The sequence below is a fragment of the Panicum virgatum genome, chromosome 6K, assembly GCF_016808335.1.
Source record: "Panicum virgatum strain AP13 chromosome 6K, P.virgatum_v5, whole genome shotgun sequence".
Classification (NCBI taxonomy): Eukaryota; Viridiplantae; Streptophyta; class Magnoliopsida; order Poales; family Poaceae; genus Panicum; species Panicum virgatum.
Window position 1 is genome coordinate 33,016,050 of NC_053141.1, and position 14,879 is coordinate 33,030,928.

At 43.1% G+C, this 14,879-nt stretch overlaps 1 protein-coding gene across 2 annotated transcripts; it reads right to left on the reverse strand.

The window, feature by feature from the left end:
- Positions 1–1,471: 1,471 nt before the first annotated feature.
- Positions 1,472–8,497, reverse strand: LOC120712250 (ABC transporter A family member 2-like). Of its 2 annotated transcripts, none has more exons than XM_039998001.1 (16): positions 7,991–8,497; positions 5,881–6,112; positions 5,492–5,661; positions 5,215–5,400; positions 4,743–4,838; positions 4,452–4,652; positions 4,212–4,368; positions 3,905–4,131; positions 3,703–3,820; positions 3,539–3,615; positions 3,363–3,452; positions 3,129–3,272; positions 2,724–3,038; positions 2,553–2,633; positions 2,300–2,476; positions 1,472–1,945 (listed from the first exon to the last, which is right to left on the reverse strand). In XM_039998001.1, exons 1-16 carry the CDS (start codon positions 8,357–8,359, stop codon positions 1,700–1,702), a joined length of 2,886 nt encoding a protein of 961 aa, XP_039853935.1. In that variant the 5' UTR covers positions 8,360–8,497; the 3' UTR covers positions 1,472–1,699. The 2 variants fall into 2 exon arrangements, with proteins under 2 accessions (XP_039853935.1, XP_039853936.1); XM_039998002.1 differs by having other exon boundaries at positions 4,224–4,368; positions 7,991–8,433.
- Between the last annotated feature and the right edge of the window lie 6,382 nt (positions 8,498–14,879).

Genomic DNA, 14,879 nt, shown 5'->3' on the forward strand with positions numbered 1-14,879 from the left:
AACTTTAGGTCTATAGAGAAGATTATGTAGAGGCTGTGCCTTCATTTAGAGTGATGAATGAGTATGTATTCCACACACACATCGCTACACAGCACATCATCCCTCTTGCCCTCTCTTTGTATCTAACAATTGTCAAGGCTAGGTCTTATTATGCTTGGGAATTGGAGGCATCTGGGACTGGGAGAAACAAAGCCCAAACCGAACCCATATCTTTGCAGTTTGTGTTCGTCATGTTAGTCGTTAGCACCAAGGGCAGTGGCTGAATAACCCCCGAACCTTTCACCGCTGGTATCCATTTAGTCCTCTTGCGCACATATAAAAATGGCCCAAACCCCATCAAAATCGAAATTGAGAAGGTAGATCCAGAGAGGCACACAAGGAAAGCAGTATACGTCCCTGAGACCGTCTTGCAGTGTTTGTTCGACAAAATCAGTCAGCTTGTTTACCTGCCGAGAAATTAGGCCGATCGATCGAACTTCATCTACTTGATTCTAGAGGTGTAAAAATCCATTTGGAAAATAATACATTGGAGGATGTTGTCTCCTATGTTCGTGAGTTTGCAAGCAAAGCTCCAGCTGGGTGCATGAATAGAGAATAGTGCAAGTAACATGTGTGCATGGCTTCTGAATAAATTGTTGCTAGTTTACTAGGAGGCCTGAACAGGCTTTTCCTCAGTGTGCATCAAATTATCTATCTTGGTTTATACATTCTGACATAGATTAAGACATGCTTTCCCTTCTCACAGTTTTTTGTTTCCTCTTCTGAATCATCATAACCATCCATGTTTTACTCAAGCAGACATAAATCAATTTTGAGATGGTCTTGTTTTTCACTGTTCAGCCGGATGTCATTCGGAATTCCTGCTGTAGTGTTATGTGAATTATTCTGGCATTTGTAGTGCAGTATTTCTATGGTGTTCCACTGTTCCTTAATGAATTCATAGCCTCTGCTCAATTGTAACACACTTACACACAGGTGTTTCGTTTAGCCATTTACATCATACCCGAGGCATGCACTACGGTTGGCGTTCTGAACTTTGTTGTATCAGAATTAGTCATGTTTTAATCTTCAGTTAATTCTCCTTGTAGCATGGCAGTTTTTCCACATCAGCATGACAGCATCCAACATAGCCGATATATGTTGGCCCAAATGACAAGTTTTCCATTTCTCAAGCCCAATAGATGGCAGTTTGGGGTCATATATAGGCAGCCAACCAAGAGGTAGCTTGGTAGCTAAGCAAAGTAGCCAAAATAGAAAATAGCTAAAAGCACAATTCGTGATGAGGACAAACCATCCAAGGACAGTGCACACATGCACTACTGACAGACTATTCTAATTTACCATCAAGACTTCATTCTATTAATATAGCAATGTCTTGTGGTGGTTGACAATAGCCTGATAAGTTAATCGAACAAATTCAAAAGTTCAGATAGTTAAACATTAAGATAGCCAATAAGTACTCGTAGCTGGAAATAGTAAAAATGTAATTCGATTGTATCTCTGTCAAGTCCGCACAGCAGAAAGTAAGTGTCATGCTATAGAATATTTCACCAACCACTTCTTTACCAATTAATTACCACTACATAAAAAGTTATGATGTTCTAGGAATCTAGGTTCTAGCATAAGCAATACAAATATAGACACACCTAAGATAATTTACATGAAAACCAATCCTAACTCTGCACCCCGACTCATCTATTTATGGGACCTGGCTCGGGTCAATGATATACCCGACTGGACCTTCACGGGCCATGGAGGCCCTACGAGAGATCGAGGGTGGCCTCCTGAGCTCAACATTGACTGGCACTGGCATCTCGTCAGAGTGACCAGAAATGCAGAGTGATCCATTTTCATCCTGATCCCAGTAAACCTCAACCATGACGCCTCTTGGACACTCTTCTGTCTCAGTTCCAGGAATACCAACAAAACGAGCACCCTTCGGAATCTGCATTGTCAAAGAGGCAAAATCAAATAAGAGAAAACAATATTCTAACGTATTCCCAGATAACCAGTTTTTTTTTTTTTGACACAATCAGATAAGAAAACTATTTCTACTTGATAACAATATGTCTACATCTCAGAGTCTTAAGATTAAAAGCAAGGCGGCAGCTTGGGTTTCAGCAGGAGCAAAGGCTTTAGAGTCTACCATACTGCGAGTGTAAACCCTTTTGTTTTTCCCGGCTAGCCGGTTGTACCCTCCTCCTCTATCAATGAAATAGGCACAATCTCGTGCCCGTTCTTTCAAAAAAAAAAAGAGGTCTTAAGTGTGGTAGTGCTCTTAGGATTACAAAGCACAGACCTGAATTGTTGCTCCTGATGACAGGTTAAGAGTCACCAAGGTGCCTTCAGCAGTAGAGCTCTCCAGCTCTGCCTGCTTTGCAATGTTCAGGAAAACTTCTTCAAGTGTTGTGAGACCAAGTTGAATATCTGATATTCCAAATTCCCTCTCCCTGTCTTGCAATTCCCCGAAGAATCTCTGTTTGTGGAAGTGTTAGTACATACTTTACCTTTTCAAAAGAAAAAAATATGTATATCAGGGTTCTGTGTCTTACTGTCAGAAGTGGCTCTTTGTGATGGGGGATGACAAATGTCAAGAATGTCCTGCTCTCCTCTTTTGGGACAACATCAAGCCGCTGGTCAGCACAAAACAAAGAAGACATTTATATCCAAGATGCTAAGAGAACTAATGTTAAATCAATCTTGTTTAATCATGAGACACATACTTCCTTGAAGAACCATTTGACAGCGTCTATGTTAGGATTAACTGGGGCCTCGGTGTTGCTGTTGATGTTAGGGCTCTGCATGTGGCCATTTCCAGAGAAATTGATGTTAGCGATGTATCCTGTTCCAAATTTCGACTTCAGCCTTATCGATGTACCAATGCACCGCAGTTTCCCCTTTGCCATTATAGCTATCCGGTCACTCAGAATATCAGCCTCCTCCATGGAATGGGTGGTCAAGACAATAGCTCTTCCTTTCTTGGCCTCTTCTATGATGTCCCAAACGTGCCTCCTTGTTATTGGATCCATGCCAGTAGTCTACATAAGATACACATGGTCATATACCCATGTTCACATGTGGAATGGGAGTCTAAAATCAAAGTAATGCTAAATTTGTTTTGTCCTTACTGGTTCATCGAGAAAGACCAATTTTGGGTCACCAATTAGAGCTATCGCAACACTTAAGCGGCGCTTCATTCCTCCACTGTAGCTGCCTGCTCTAACATTGGTTACCTGGCTGAGCTTCACTTTGGCTAATGATTCCTCTGCTACCTGTGTTTGGTGATCAACCATAGAAAAATCAAAATGCGATACCATATGGATTTTAAAGAGAACAAGTCAAAAAATTCTTAAGAAACATACCGACATGATTGCTGATGGAGGCAATCCCTTGATACTGGCAAACAATTCCATGTGCTCTTTAGCTGTTAATGCATCCCATAGGATATCAAACTGCAAAATAATAGAAAAAATATTTACATCCTTTTTTAAATACATCAGCACTTGCATCAGGAGTACAAAAATGACTACAGTACTACCTGTGGACAGACTCCAATCATCCTACGAATATTTGCCATCCCCGCAGTGCTTCGGACAGAATGACCATAAATGAATGCTGTGAAATGTTTAGTTTGTACCATTAGCATTTCGGCAGTTATTTTGGGAAAATATATCAGAAGCTGCTGTAATGAATGATACTTACCATCACCTCCTGTAATTGGTGTGATTCCAGTCAGACAACTGATTGTAGTTGTTTTACCAGCTCCATTGGGCCCAAGAAGACAGAATAACTGGTCCTTCTCAAGGTTCACCCATAAGCCCTGAAGAATTTTTTAGGTTATGAATTACCGATCAAAACAAGAAAGTTGCATGCAGTCCATGCCAGAAGCTAACTGATAACTTACTTTGACAGAATGAAATGGCTTTGCTGTTGAGCATTTGCAACAACCAATGCTGAAAGTTCCTGGATATGTCTTCCGCAGACCATGTATTTGAACTGCAACACCAGGATCTACTTTGTTGTTTGAAGCTTGCTCCTTTACTAGGTTTTCCTCCGCAAGAACATCCTCATCAGTAGGGTTAGCATCATCAGCTGGACGACTTGAACCAAAAAAACTAAAGAGGCCTCCCTCTGGAATGCAGATTAATGGCTAGTATAAGAAACTACAATTAAAACAATGTGAAGAGCTATTGAGTACTTGAATTTCTGACCTTGCATCTTGCCTCCTTTACCCGTCCAGTATGATGGCATAAGAAAGTAGAAAACCGACTTTCGGACACCATTTACATTTGGAAGTATGTTGTCAAAGTAGATTGCCAAGACAAACCACAAGAAAAACGTGGAGATGAGCCATTTATAGATATCGTCCTGTTATACATTTGTGAACAGTAAGAACTTGAAATCTAGTGGCTAAAAGATGTAGCATCTAATAAGGAATGTTTTGCACATACTATAGTAATGACGCAGTCCGTCTCAGATGATGGGCACTTCCCGCGCTGATTCCAGCTGATACCTTTATCTTCAGGAGTGGCTGTTGCCTTTCCAAGAATGTTGAGGGCTTTGGCAAATACATCAGGAGGAAAGAGAGACCACAATGTTCGGTACAATTTTTTGTAGTCACTCGAATATGGGAACCCAAAGGTGGTAACAAGCTGCAAATGGAGGCAATAACAAAGGTTTTTGCATATTTTCTGATAAAATGAAATACTGGATTCATAACATGATGATTAACAAAGCATTACCTGAGTCAAAAACCCAATAATGAATATTGCAAATCCAACAGTGGTAGCTGATGCTGCCTTTGCTACGAATGTGGATATCATGAAGGCAAAACTAAGCTGCAGCAAACATCATGGATTTGTATGTAAGGGCAGACATTTAGCAAAAAAATATGCTTTGCAAATATGATAAGAATTAGGAAAATGTAAAAACAAAATCCATCCATGCAATGAGTTCTTAGGAAAATTGAGCATTACAAATGGGCACAATCAAAACAAACATGTTGATCAATATTTACCACCTGTTACCCGGACACCCGTGTCTTAATTTTTTTGCCGAGTCGGATACCCCGCACCTGTGTCGGATTCCGACACCCGTGTCGGATTCCAAGTGTTATTTGCCGTGTCCCCGAAAATTCTAACGAATCGGACACCCGCACCCGAGTCGGACACCGACACCCGCACCCGTGTCCATGTAACACTGCTTACCACTTACCATGTTTAGTTGGAACAGGAAGAATAGGAGGAATAGGATTCCAAAGCTATTATTAAGGAAGAAGTCAAACTGGAACATCATCCCAAATAGCACAGTAAAAAGTGCTGAAATTGTTGTAAGAAGGGCCTCCCAGGTAAACCATGATAACCAGTAGGCTGATTCATAGAGCCCCATGGTAGACATAGCCTGCAAATATGTCAAAACTTTGGGTCACTCAGAGCATGAAAGAAATGTAAATTTTGAAATGCTCTCCTCAGACAGCAGGTAAAGTTTGAACCTGGCGAAGTTTTAATTCTTTCTCTGTCACCAAGGCACTGATTTGAAAAACAAATCCAAACATTGCGATCGCAAGGAAGAAAGTTGGCCCTGCTTGAGCAATGGTAGAGAAGGTTTCTGTGGCTGGGTGAGCAAATTCCTTGAACCCCACAGTCCAGCTAAAATTTGGATCTGTTACAATCATGAAAATTTAGACTTATTCTCCAAGCACAATTAACTAATGGAATCAAACATGAAACTAAAATTTACTTATGTAGACTATAGTAAATCATCTGAAAGAAAATAGTATTCAAAAAGTACAAACGAGCAGGAATTGCTGTCACCGAACATGAGACTTATATTATATGTAGAAGCACCAATTTCATTAAAGAAGCATGGAAGAAGTAATACCTCCAATAAGAAGCCTTGCCATTTCTCTCTCAGCTGCAACTTGAAGTGGTATCTGGAACTTGAAGGTGGGGTCTTCATATGTTCCTCTCCGTGCTACCGGAGTAGAGTTTGTCTGGATACCATACTTTATCTGAGTGGCATTTATATCTTGAAAATGTAAAGCACCAGGGCAGCGCATTGGGTTTTGAAACAGCCAAGCATCAACATCATCCGGAGTCCTAAAACCTAAAACCTGAGAAATCACTGGGAATCAATCAGATAACCTGTTGAGTAATAATCAATTCTGGAGTGAAGTTGCAAACTTGATCAAGTTTTGGCTAGTGCACATACTCCGCCGATTTGAAATAAGTTGTTTGGAGCTAATACATAAGGATTAACAAAGTGGACCAAATGACTTTGTGGGTCACTAATTTGGCAAGGGCGATAAAGCACAAATAAAGATAAAAATGCCTAGAAATTCTAGGATAGCCTACACTTAGGAACTACCAGACAGCCAAGTTGAGACAATACATCTGGGCTCAGAGAGAGTAATATATTTTTAAGGTAACCACTAAATCCTAGCTGACATCAAATGACAACCTGACAGTAAATAATGAGAAGTCAACAACAACAACAATAACAACATAGCCTTTTTTCCCAAGCAAGTTGGGGTAGGCTAGAGATGAAACCTGAAAGAAATAAGTTCAAGGTTCAGGCACATTGATAGCTAGTCTCCAAGCGCTCCTATCCAAAGCTATCTCTTTAGAGATATTCCAATCCTTAAGGTCTCTCTTAACCGACTCATCCCACGTCAGTTTAGGTCTACCTCTACCCCTCTTTACATTATCGACCCGCTCAAGAACCCCATTACGCACCGGCGCCTCAGGAGGCCTTCGTTGGACATGTCCAAACCATCTCAAGAACCCCATTAACGACCCGCTAAATAATGAGAAGTCAAATGCCATATTTTACCTAATTCAGCATATAAAAGAAAAAAATAGCAGTCAAATTTAATTAAACTAATTCATACTATGGAATCGGACTCATGAATGCCAGGACTCCCAAATGAGCAGGGCTGTTAAAGTTCCTGATCGTTACGGCTTCACACTAAAATAATATACTAACTTACAGAACCCTCACACCAGTTCATTGATATCATCGTTTATACTATGCGAAGATGCAAACCATGCACTCTTCCCTAAAAATTCTCCAACATATTCTTGTTAACATTCCGAGGTGCATCCTCGCCATCTTTGTTTCCAAGGATCAAGGCCGGAACTTTCCATAATCTAAAAAAAATCTTTGTTTCCAAGGAAAGGCCTTAATACACACCAGAGCACGAAAGTGACATGAAACGACATCAACCAAATTTCCGTGTGGACCTGAGAGTTCCCCAGATCACATAAGCAACAAACTAGGCATCCTTTTCACACTACCCTTTGGAAAGTTCACAAAATTCTACCATCCAAATTCTGAAGTGAGTGCCCACCACTTCCATCCAAAAGCCTGATGGACACAAATCAGATATTAAAACTGTCAACATCGCCTAAATGATGATATAAGTTCACTGTCAAAGCGTCCAACCGCTCTGCTCCAAAATTATTGAGGAGATAAAACAATCCGGGACAGCTGACTAGAATTAATACAGTAAAGTTGAATTAAGTTTATTTTGAAGTCCAAAACCAACTGTATGCATAGGTTCCACCGTTATCAACAACAAATTCTCCAAACTCATGCAGCTCCCTGAATCAAAATCGCTAACTGAAATGCCCCCAAAATTCTTCCTCTCAAGAGACAACTGACATACACCCAAATAATCACGCGGTTTTCTTTGTCCCCCAGGGAGCTGGAACTGCGCCCCTGAAATAAAATCCAATCTTTCCCCACCCGGAACCCAAATTCCTGCTCTTATAGAGAAAAAGAAAACCCCAAATTTGTCACACCAAACGTGCGAGCACGACATCCCCCGAAGCCCAGACAGGCAAGCCCAACTCCGCACGCGAAATCACACATCAATTCCAAGGCAAAAATCGAGAAAGAAACACAATCTTCCCCAACCCAGACCGGTAACTGACGAAACTGACGCGGAAACAAAAGGAGGGAGGGAGGGAGGAAGGAAGGAATTCAGGACCTTGTCGGCGGGAATGGGCCGGCCGGGGTTGTTCCTCCGGATGGCGTCGACGAGTCCCCTGACGCGGGCGCTGCCGCCGTCGCTCCAGAGGAAGTCGTAGCAGGGGGACTTGATGAAGAACTTGTCCTCGCAGGGCGGGATCGGCGGCGCGACGAGCGCGGCCGGGTCCGGCACGTTGCGGTAGGCGGTGGTGCTGGAGAACCTGGAGCGCACGGCGCGGTCGATGCAGAAGATGAGGAAGATGAAGACGAGCGAGGAGAAGAGCTGCAGCGCCGCCGACCGGCGGTGGCGCCAGGTGAGCGTGGCGTTCTTGCGGAGCAGCGCGCGGTACTGCTGCCACGCGAGCGCGCCGCCGCTCAGGAGCTCCATCGGGGCCCGGCCGGGATCGTCGCAGCCGCGGGCCGCGGGGGTGGAGTTTCTTCTTCTCGGCTGCCGCGCTCCGCTCCCGGTCGCTCTGTCTTGGAGATTTCCGGGGACCAGTCTGAGGTTTGGGTATTTATAAGGGGGCAGTTCGAAAACGGCCAGCGACGGAGAGGAGGAAGACGGGGGTCTCCTGGGGCCCACATGTCTGCCTGCACCAGCAGATCGGCCTTGCGGGTGAACGAGCCGCAGACCGCAGATTCAGACAGCGCCTCGTTTTTTTTTCTTTCTTTATTTTTGAGATTATAACCAAGCTACTGTAGTCATGATTAAATAAGAATATTTTTTTATTCATTTTTTACATTGGCTAGACGCTGGGTTGTGTAAGCTATGGCTAGAAATGAATATCTTTTGCCTTTAAAAGAGCATAGATGATGGGTGCATAAAAATTAGGCTTGTTTAGTACCCAAAAAATTTTCTACACTACTCGTCACATCAAATTTTTCGACACTTGCATGGAACATTAAATATAGTTGAAAAAATAACTAATTACACAGTCTAACTGATTAGCACGAGACGAATTTTTTAAGCCTAATTAGTCCATAATTAGATATTAATTGCCAAATAACAATGAAAGTACTTGAAAGGACCGGTAGCACGCTCTAGTCTAAGAGGGGGAGGGGGTGAATTAGGCAACTAAAAATTTAGACCTATAGCTCCAACTAGTTTGCACAAAATTAAACTAAAACAAGCTATCTAGATATGCAACTATGGTTGTTCTAGTATGAAACCCCTATTCCAAAAGAATTTAGCAAACTATAACCTTTCCTATCAAGAAATTACTCTATGAAAGTAAAGGCATACAAATTGCTAGTATGAAATGCGGAAGCTTAAAGAGCGGGATAGGAGATAGCAAACTCTTGACGCGGGTGTTTATCCCGTGGTTCGTTTAGCCACAAAGGCACACCTATATCCACGTTGTTGTAGCACTCACTAAGAGTATTGCTACTCGGCCACTAAGTCTCTTCCGTGAACACAATCATGGTCACCTTGGCCCCCTGGTTCCACTAAGGAGCTTCTCCATAAAGATGTCGTCGCCGCTCCACACCAAATCGGAGGGTCGATGACGTTGCCGACGAACCTTAAAAGCTCCAAGGTGCCGGCGCACCGAAATCTTCTTTTAGTTCAGTTAAGAACCACAGCACAAAGGCTCTAGGCCTTGCAAACTCACTCACTAAGAGCTATCCTTTGCACAACACTCTCAAAGTGTGCTTAGGGCTACGGATATGATCACTATACTCTTATATGGCTTAGAGATGTTCTTGAGTATGTGTGGGAAGTCCAGCAACTCCAGCAATCTTCAAATGGCCAGGGTGAGGCGTATATATAGGATACCAAGTCTTGTAGCCGTTACTCCAACGGTCAGCAGAAAACTGCGTATCATCGGATGAACCGATGCCTTTGGTAGGGGTAGCGTCGGTTCATCCGGTCACTCTAAGACCCGAAATAGCCGTTGAACTCCTGACAGCTGACACAGTGATCATCGGTTGAACCGATGCTTGCCCGTCGGTTAAACCGGTCACTCACAGCACTCCGTTGGCCTTCTTCTCTTCTGCTGACGTCATTACACTGGTGCTTTGCTCCGATGCATGACCGGTTCATCCGGTGCTGAAGGATCTTCTCTTGGACGCTTGACATCGTCTCTGGAACATACTATGCCCAATGCACCGATGCCTGTTGTGATGCCGTCGGTTCAACCGGTGCCTCATAAACACCAGGGCGTCGGATCTTCCGACAACCATCGGATGCACCGATGCTTAGGCATCGGTTCAACCGGTGCTACTAAAGTATCTCTGTCTTAATTTCTTTGACTTGGTTTTCTTCACGGTCTCTTCAATTCTTGTCCTTCGGGCCTAGCTACGTTTGTCTTCTCTTTGTCATCACTTGAACCTAAAAGCCTGAGAATGGTTATCTTAACAATTATATTAGTCCAAGTGTTGTGTTGACTATATCAATCACAAAAACATTATATTGAAATATGGTATGAAAGGCCATTTTTGCTACAATCTCCTCCTTTTTGGTGATTGATGACAACACAACCAAAGCAAGCAAGATAAATTGCAAGAATATGAAATTGATACCAATTTGAAAAGTTAGAAACTACTTAGCTTGCTCGGATGCTTACCACCATCCAATGATGGCTTGGCCTCCCCAAAAATCATAATTTCCCCCCTTTGTTCCTCCCCCTATCTTGCTACTTCTCCCTCATGACTTGATTCACTTAGGTATTTCTCCCCCTTTAGGATATGCTTCTTCTCCATGAGAAAATACCTTGCTTTGATCCACATATACCAATTTGAAAAGTTAGAAACTACTTAGCTTGCTCGGATGCTTACCACCATCCAATGATGGCTTGGTGTAGGGTCGAGATGGCGGATTAGAGGGGGGTGAATAGTCCTTTCTAAAACTAATTGCGCCGGCTAACCGAAACTTAAGTGGAATTGAAACTATTCGCTTAGCCAAGACTTCACCCCTCTAACTATGACTCTAAAGCACCTCCAAAAAGATCTTACACAAAGCAAATGGAGTGCCAAACTAGCAAGAGCTCTCCTAACCAATCTAATGCCAAGCCACACAAGTCTAAGCATTAGTACTTCACAAACCGGGGGAGCTTCTACACAATTCTAATGAGCAAAAGCACAAAGCCAAACCTAAGCTCACTAGATACTCAAGGACAAGAATACTCAATCCAAATCCAAGAGCTCAACTTGCTTAGCTACACAATCTAAGTAAGAGCAACTAATTAAGCTACACAAGCTAACTAGTTACACTAAAGAGCAACTACACAAGCACAAGATATAGATGAATGTAAATACAAGGCTTGTGATTTGGAGAATGCAAACCACCGAAAAGAGTAGACAAGATTGACACGGTGATTTTTATCCCGAGGTTCACTTGGTTGCCACCAAACTAATCCTCGTTGAGACAAACTCCAAGGTTGCCGCCGATCCTCTTGCTAGTGGTGACTCTCAAGTCACACTCTCCCACGTGGAGTGCTCACACCGAGCTCTAACACATGATCCGGCCGAACCACTTGTTGCTCTTCACGTCTCGCTCAACTAGAGTTGCTCTTCGCGTCTCGCTCAACTAGAGTTGCTCTTCGCGTCTCGCTCAACTAGAGTTGCTCTTCGCGGCTCCCGCGGGGTGAGCACAATACCCCTCACAATCTCTTCTCCGGAGCACCGCACAATCTTCTTGCGGGCTTCAACGGAGCCTCTTGCCACCAAGCCGTCTAGGAGGTGGCAACCTCCAAGAGTAACAAGCACACCAGCTTACAACACGATCACCTAGTGCCACTCGATGCAATCTCTCAAAGCAATCTCACTAGAATCGCTCTCTCACTCAATCGGATGATTACTATCAAGTTAGAGTGAGTAGAGGGCTCTCAAGCACTCTCACACATGGACACCAAGTCTCCAAGGTGCTCAGCACCTTCAAATGGCCGGCCACACCCTCTATTTATAGAAGGAGGCCCCAAACTAGCCGTTACACTCAAATCCCGTGAAAATAGAGTTTTCGCGGACTGTCCGCCTCACAAAAACCGGATTGTCCGCCATTCAAAACCAACGGCTAGAACTGCAATGATTATGTGTCAGAGTCGTCCGTTAGAGCCCCGGGCGGACTGTCCGCACCCCTAGGGCGGACCGTCCGCGGTTCAAAACTTCGAACCAACCGATTTGCAAATGTCTCTGACTAAATCTGGAAGTGACCGGCGGACTGTCCGCTCCCCAGGGGCGGACTGCCCGCCGTTCAAAACGTGAGCACACACAGAAACCGCAGTGTTTCTGTCCCAGAATTTTCAGTAGGAGGCGGACCGTCCGCCCCCAAGGGCCGGACCGTCCGCAGTACAATTTAGACACCCAAGACAGAACAACCAAGTTTCTGCGCTCGTTTCAGTTTTTAAAGGCGGACCGTCCGGCCCCATGGACCGGACGGTCCGCATTTCATTTTGGACCACCAACAGAGCCAAAAATGGTTCTGTGCGAGCACAAACGAGATAACGGCGGACCGTCCGCCCCCCAGGAGCAGACCGTCCACAGGTCTATTTCCAGCAGAAATGTACCTCGGTAAAGCGGCCATAACTCTTAGCTCCGATGTCCAAATTTGGTGATCTTGGACTCTATGGAAAGCTTATTCAGAGGGCTACACAACCCAACTGAATATTTGATCCAAAACACAATGGATCAAAGTAGTATTCCAGTCCAAGAGACCACCTAATTTCCGGAGAAAACCGAAAAACCTTTCTTGCTTCCCAAAGTTGATAAACATCAACTCCAACTCTTTCTCCTTTACAAATGTGCCAACACCACCACGTGAACAACACCAAGTGCATGTGTGTTAGCATTTCACAATCATTTTCAAAGAACTTTCACTTGATCTCACCACGCCACTCGATCCTAGCAACATCGCAATGTTAGATCTCTCAAGTGGCACTAGATGACCGATATGCAAACAAGTTTTCCCCTCTTGATAGTATGGCTATCTATCCTAAATCCGGTCATGCACTTCTCTACACAATCTTTGACCGGTGAAATGAAATACCCTACAAGTCATACCTTTGCCTTGCGCATTCCATTTCATCTTCCCAAATGTTGATGCCACACAAGCACCAAACTCCATCAAGCCCTTTGATCATCATCATGAGTCAACACTTAGCTCAATCTTTCTTAAATGATATGATCCACTCCATATCATCACATGACCTCTTTGGTTCATCGATCTTGACCTTGCTCGCTCTTCACCGTTGTCTCGGTCCATCGGCGCTAAATCTTGCCCAAGCTTCACCGCCTCGCGGTCCCTCGCTTCAAAGCCTTGACTTGCCCTTCTCCATTGCAACCGGTCCATCAAACCAAGCCTTGTCTTGATCTTCTCCACTTTGGTCACATAACTCCATGTCATGTCTCATATGCAATGAGCTCCTTGATCACACTATATGAGCATAGCATCAACCCTTAGTCATTTCTCCTCCATGGCACATGTTGCTCATACTAATATCTTTGTGTGGACTAATCTCCTGTGTATCTCAACATAAACACTTATTAGTCCACCTAAATTGTCACTCAATTACCAAAACCAAACAAGGGCCTTTCACTTGGCCTCGCCCTAAAATCATGATTTCCCCCTTTGTTCCTCCCCCTATCTTGCTACTTCTCCCTCATGACTTGATTCACTTAGGTATTTCTCCCCCTTTAGAATATGCTTCTTTTCCATGAGAAAATATCTTGCTTTGATCCACATTTCTCCCCCTTTAGAATCAAATCACCTAAAAGGTCTTGCTACTAAAAAGGTCTTGCAAAACAATATAGCTCAAGAGAAGATTAGTAGCCTAGGGAGTTATTTCCATGACTCATGATCCAATTGTATGATATCAATGAAGATACCAATTGAAAAATTTACTATGGTGGATCACAAAATCATGAAACTAGCATGACATGAGCTAAGCTTTCCATAAGTATGTGCACAAAAAGATAATGTGAAATTCAAGTGCACAACTTGATGTTATAACTAGAAAGCTTAGATCATATCATGCATGGAGTTAGCTCTAAAGTAAATAGGATATTTGAAAGAAATCAATTGAATGAATTTAGAACCTGGCATACCTCCGGGGAATAATTGTTTACCTTGCATGTACCAATTTGAAAGTGACTTGCAAATGATAACAAATGAAGTTGAATACCAATTGAAAGTCTTTAAACAAAGAGCACTTGGTACACCAAGGTTAAGCAAACGTATGAGCACATAGACTATGAACTTAGATATAAGTATTTAAATTCAATAGAGCATGGCTCAATATGCATGAAGGCACAATTTATCTAATCACTCTTATAGAGTTGTTTGTTCACATTGATCGTGAGAAACATTCTCTAAGAGTGTTAACTCCGCGTGAGACTATAAAAGATAAACTTGTAAACATGTTAGTCTCAAAATCACAAGCCATAGGATGAACTCTCCCTAAATGTGTGCATTTAGTGTTTGAATCACCAAGCAAATGTATGCACATTGATTTTGACACAATTGGGAAGTTTACCCTATAGCTTGTGTTCATGGTACAAATATGAAGAACATACCTTATGAAGTCCATGTACCATGAAGGGTAACCTTGTGTAGCTTTCTACACACTTATCAAACCATGTAGGTTGCTCATAGGTTAGAATCATGACACAAGCAACCCACCAAATATAACACTAGGAGATGCAATATATGCAAACAACCTAGCAAGAGCAATAGAGCTACATGATACTTGAATTGACATTTAGCTACCATTACCTTATGGGGGACTTGGGCAACAAATGTCTAAGTTGTGAGCTTAGCTTCTTTGGTTTGAACCTTCACTTTAACTTTTGAGCTAAGCCTCCAAATCCCCCGAAGCCATTCTTGGGCTTCAAGTCTTTTTTGGAACCCACACCATTTGAGGCCCCTTCATATTGATAATGACATCCTTGGGCACCCAAATGGGGCGGTTCCAACT

Excerpts from the sequence above, each read along its gene's own strand:
- LOC120712250 (XM_039998001.1), bottom strand. The coding sequence starts at position 8,359 with ATGGAGCTCCTGAGCGGCGGCGCGCTCGCGTGGCAGCAGTACCGCGCG. Across the intron at positions 3,453-3,538 it reads TGATTGGAGTCTGTCCACAG|TTTGATATCCTATGGGATGC; the intron begins GTAGTACTGTAG and ends ATTATTTTGCAG. Across the intron at positions 2,634-2,723 it reads TCAAATGGTTCTTCAAGGAA|CGGCTTGATGTTGTCCCAAA; the intron begins GTATGTGTCTCA and ends TGTGCTGACCAG.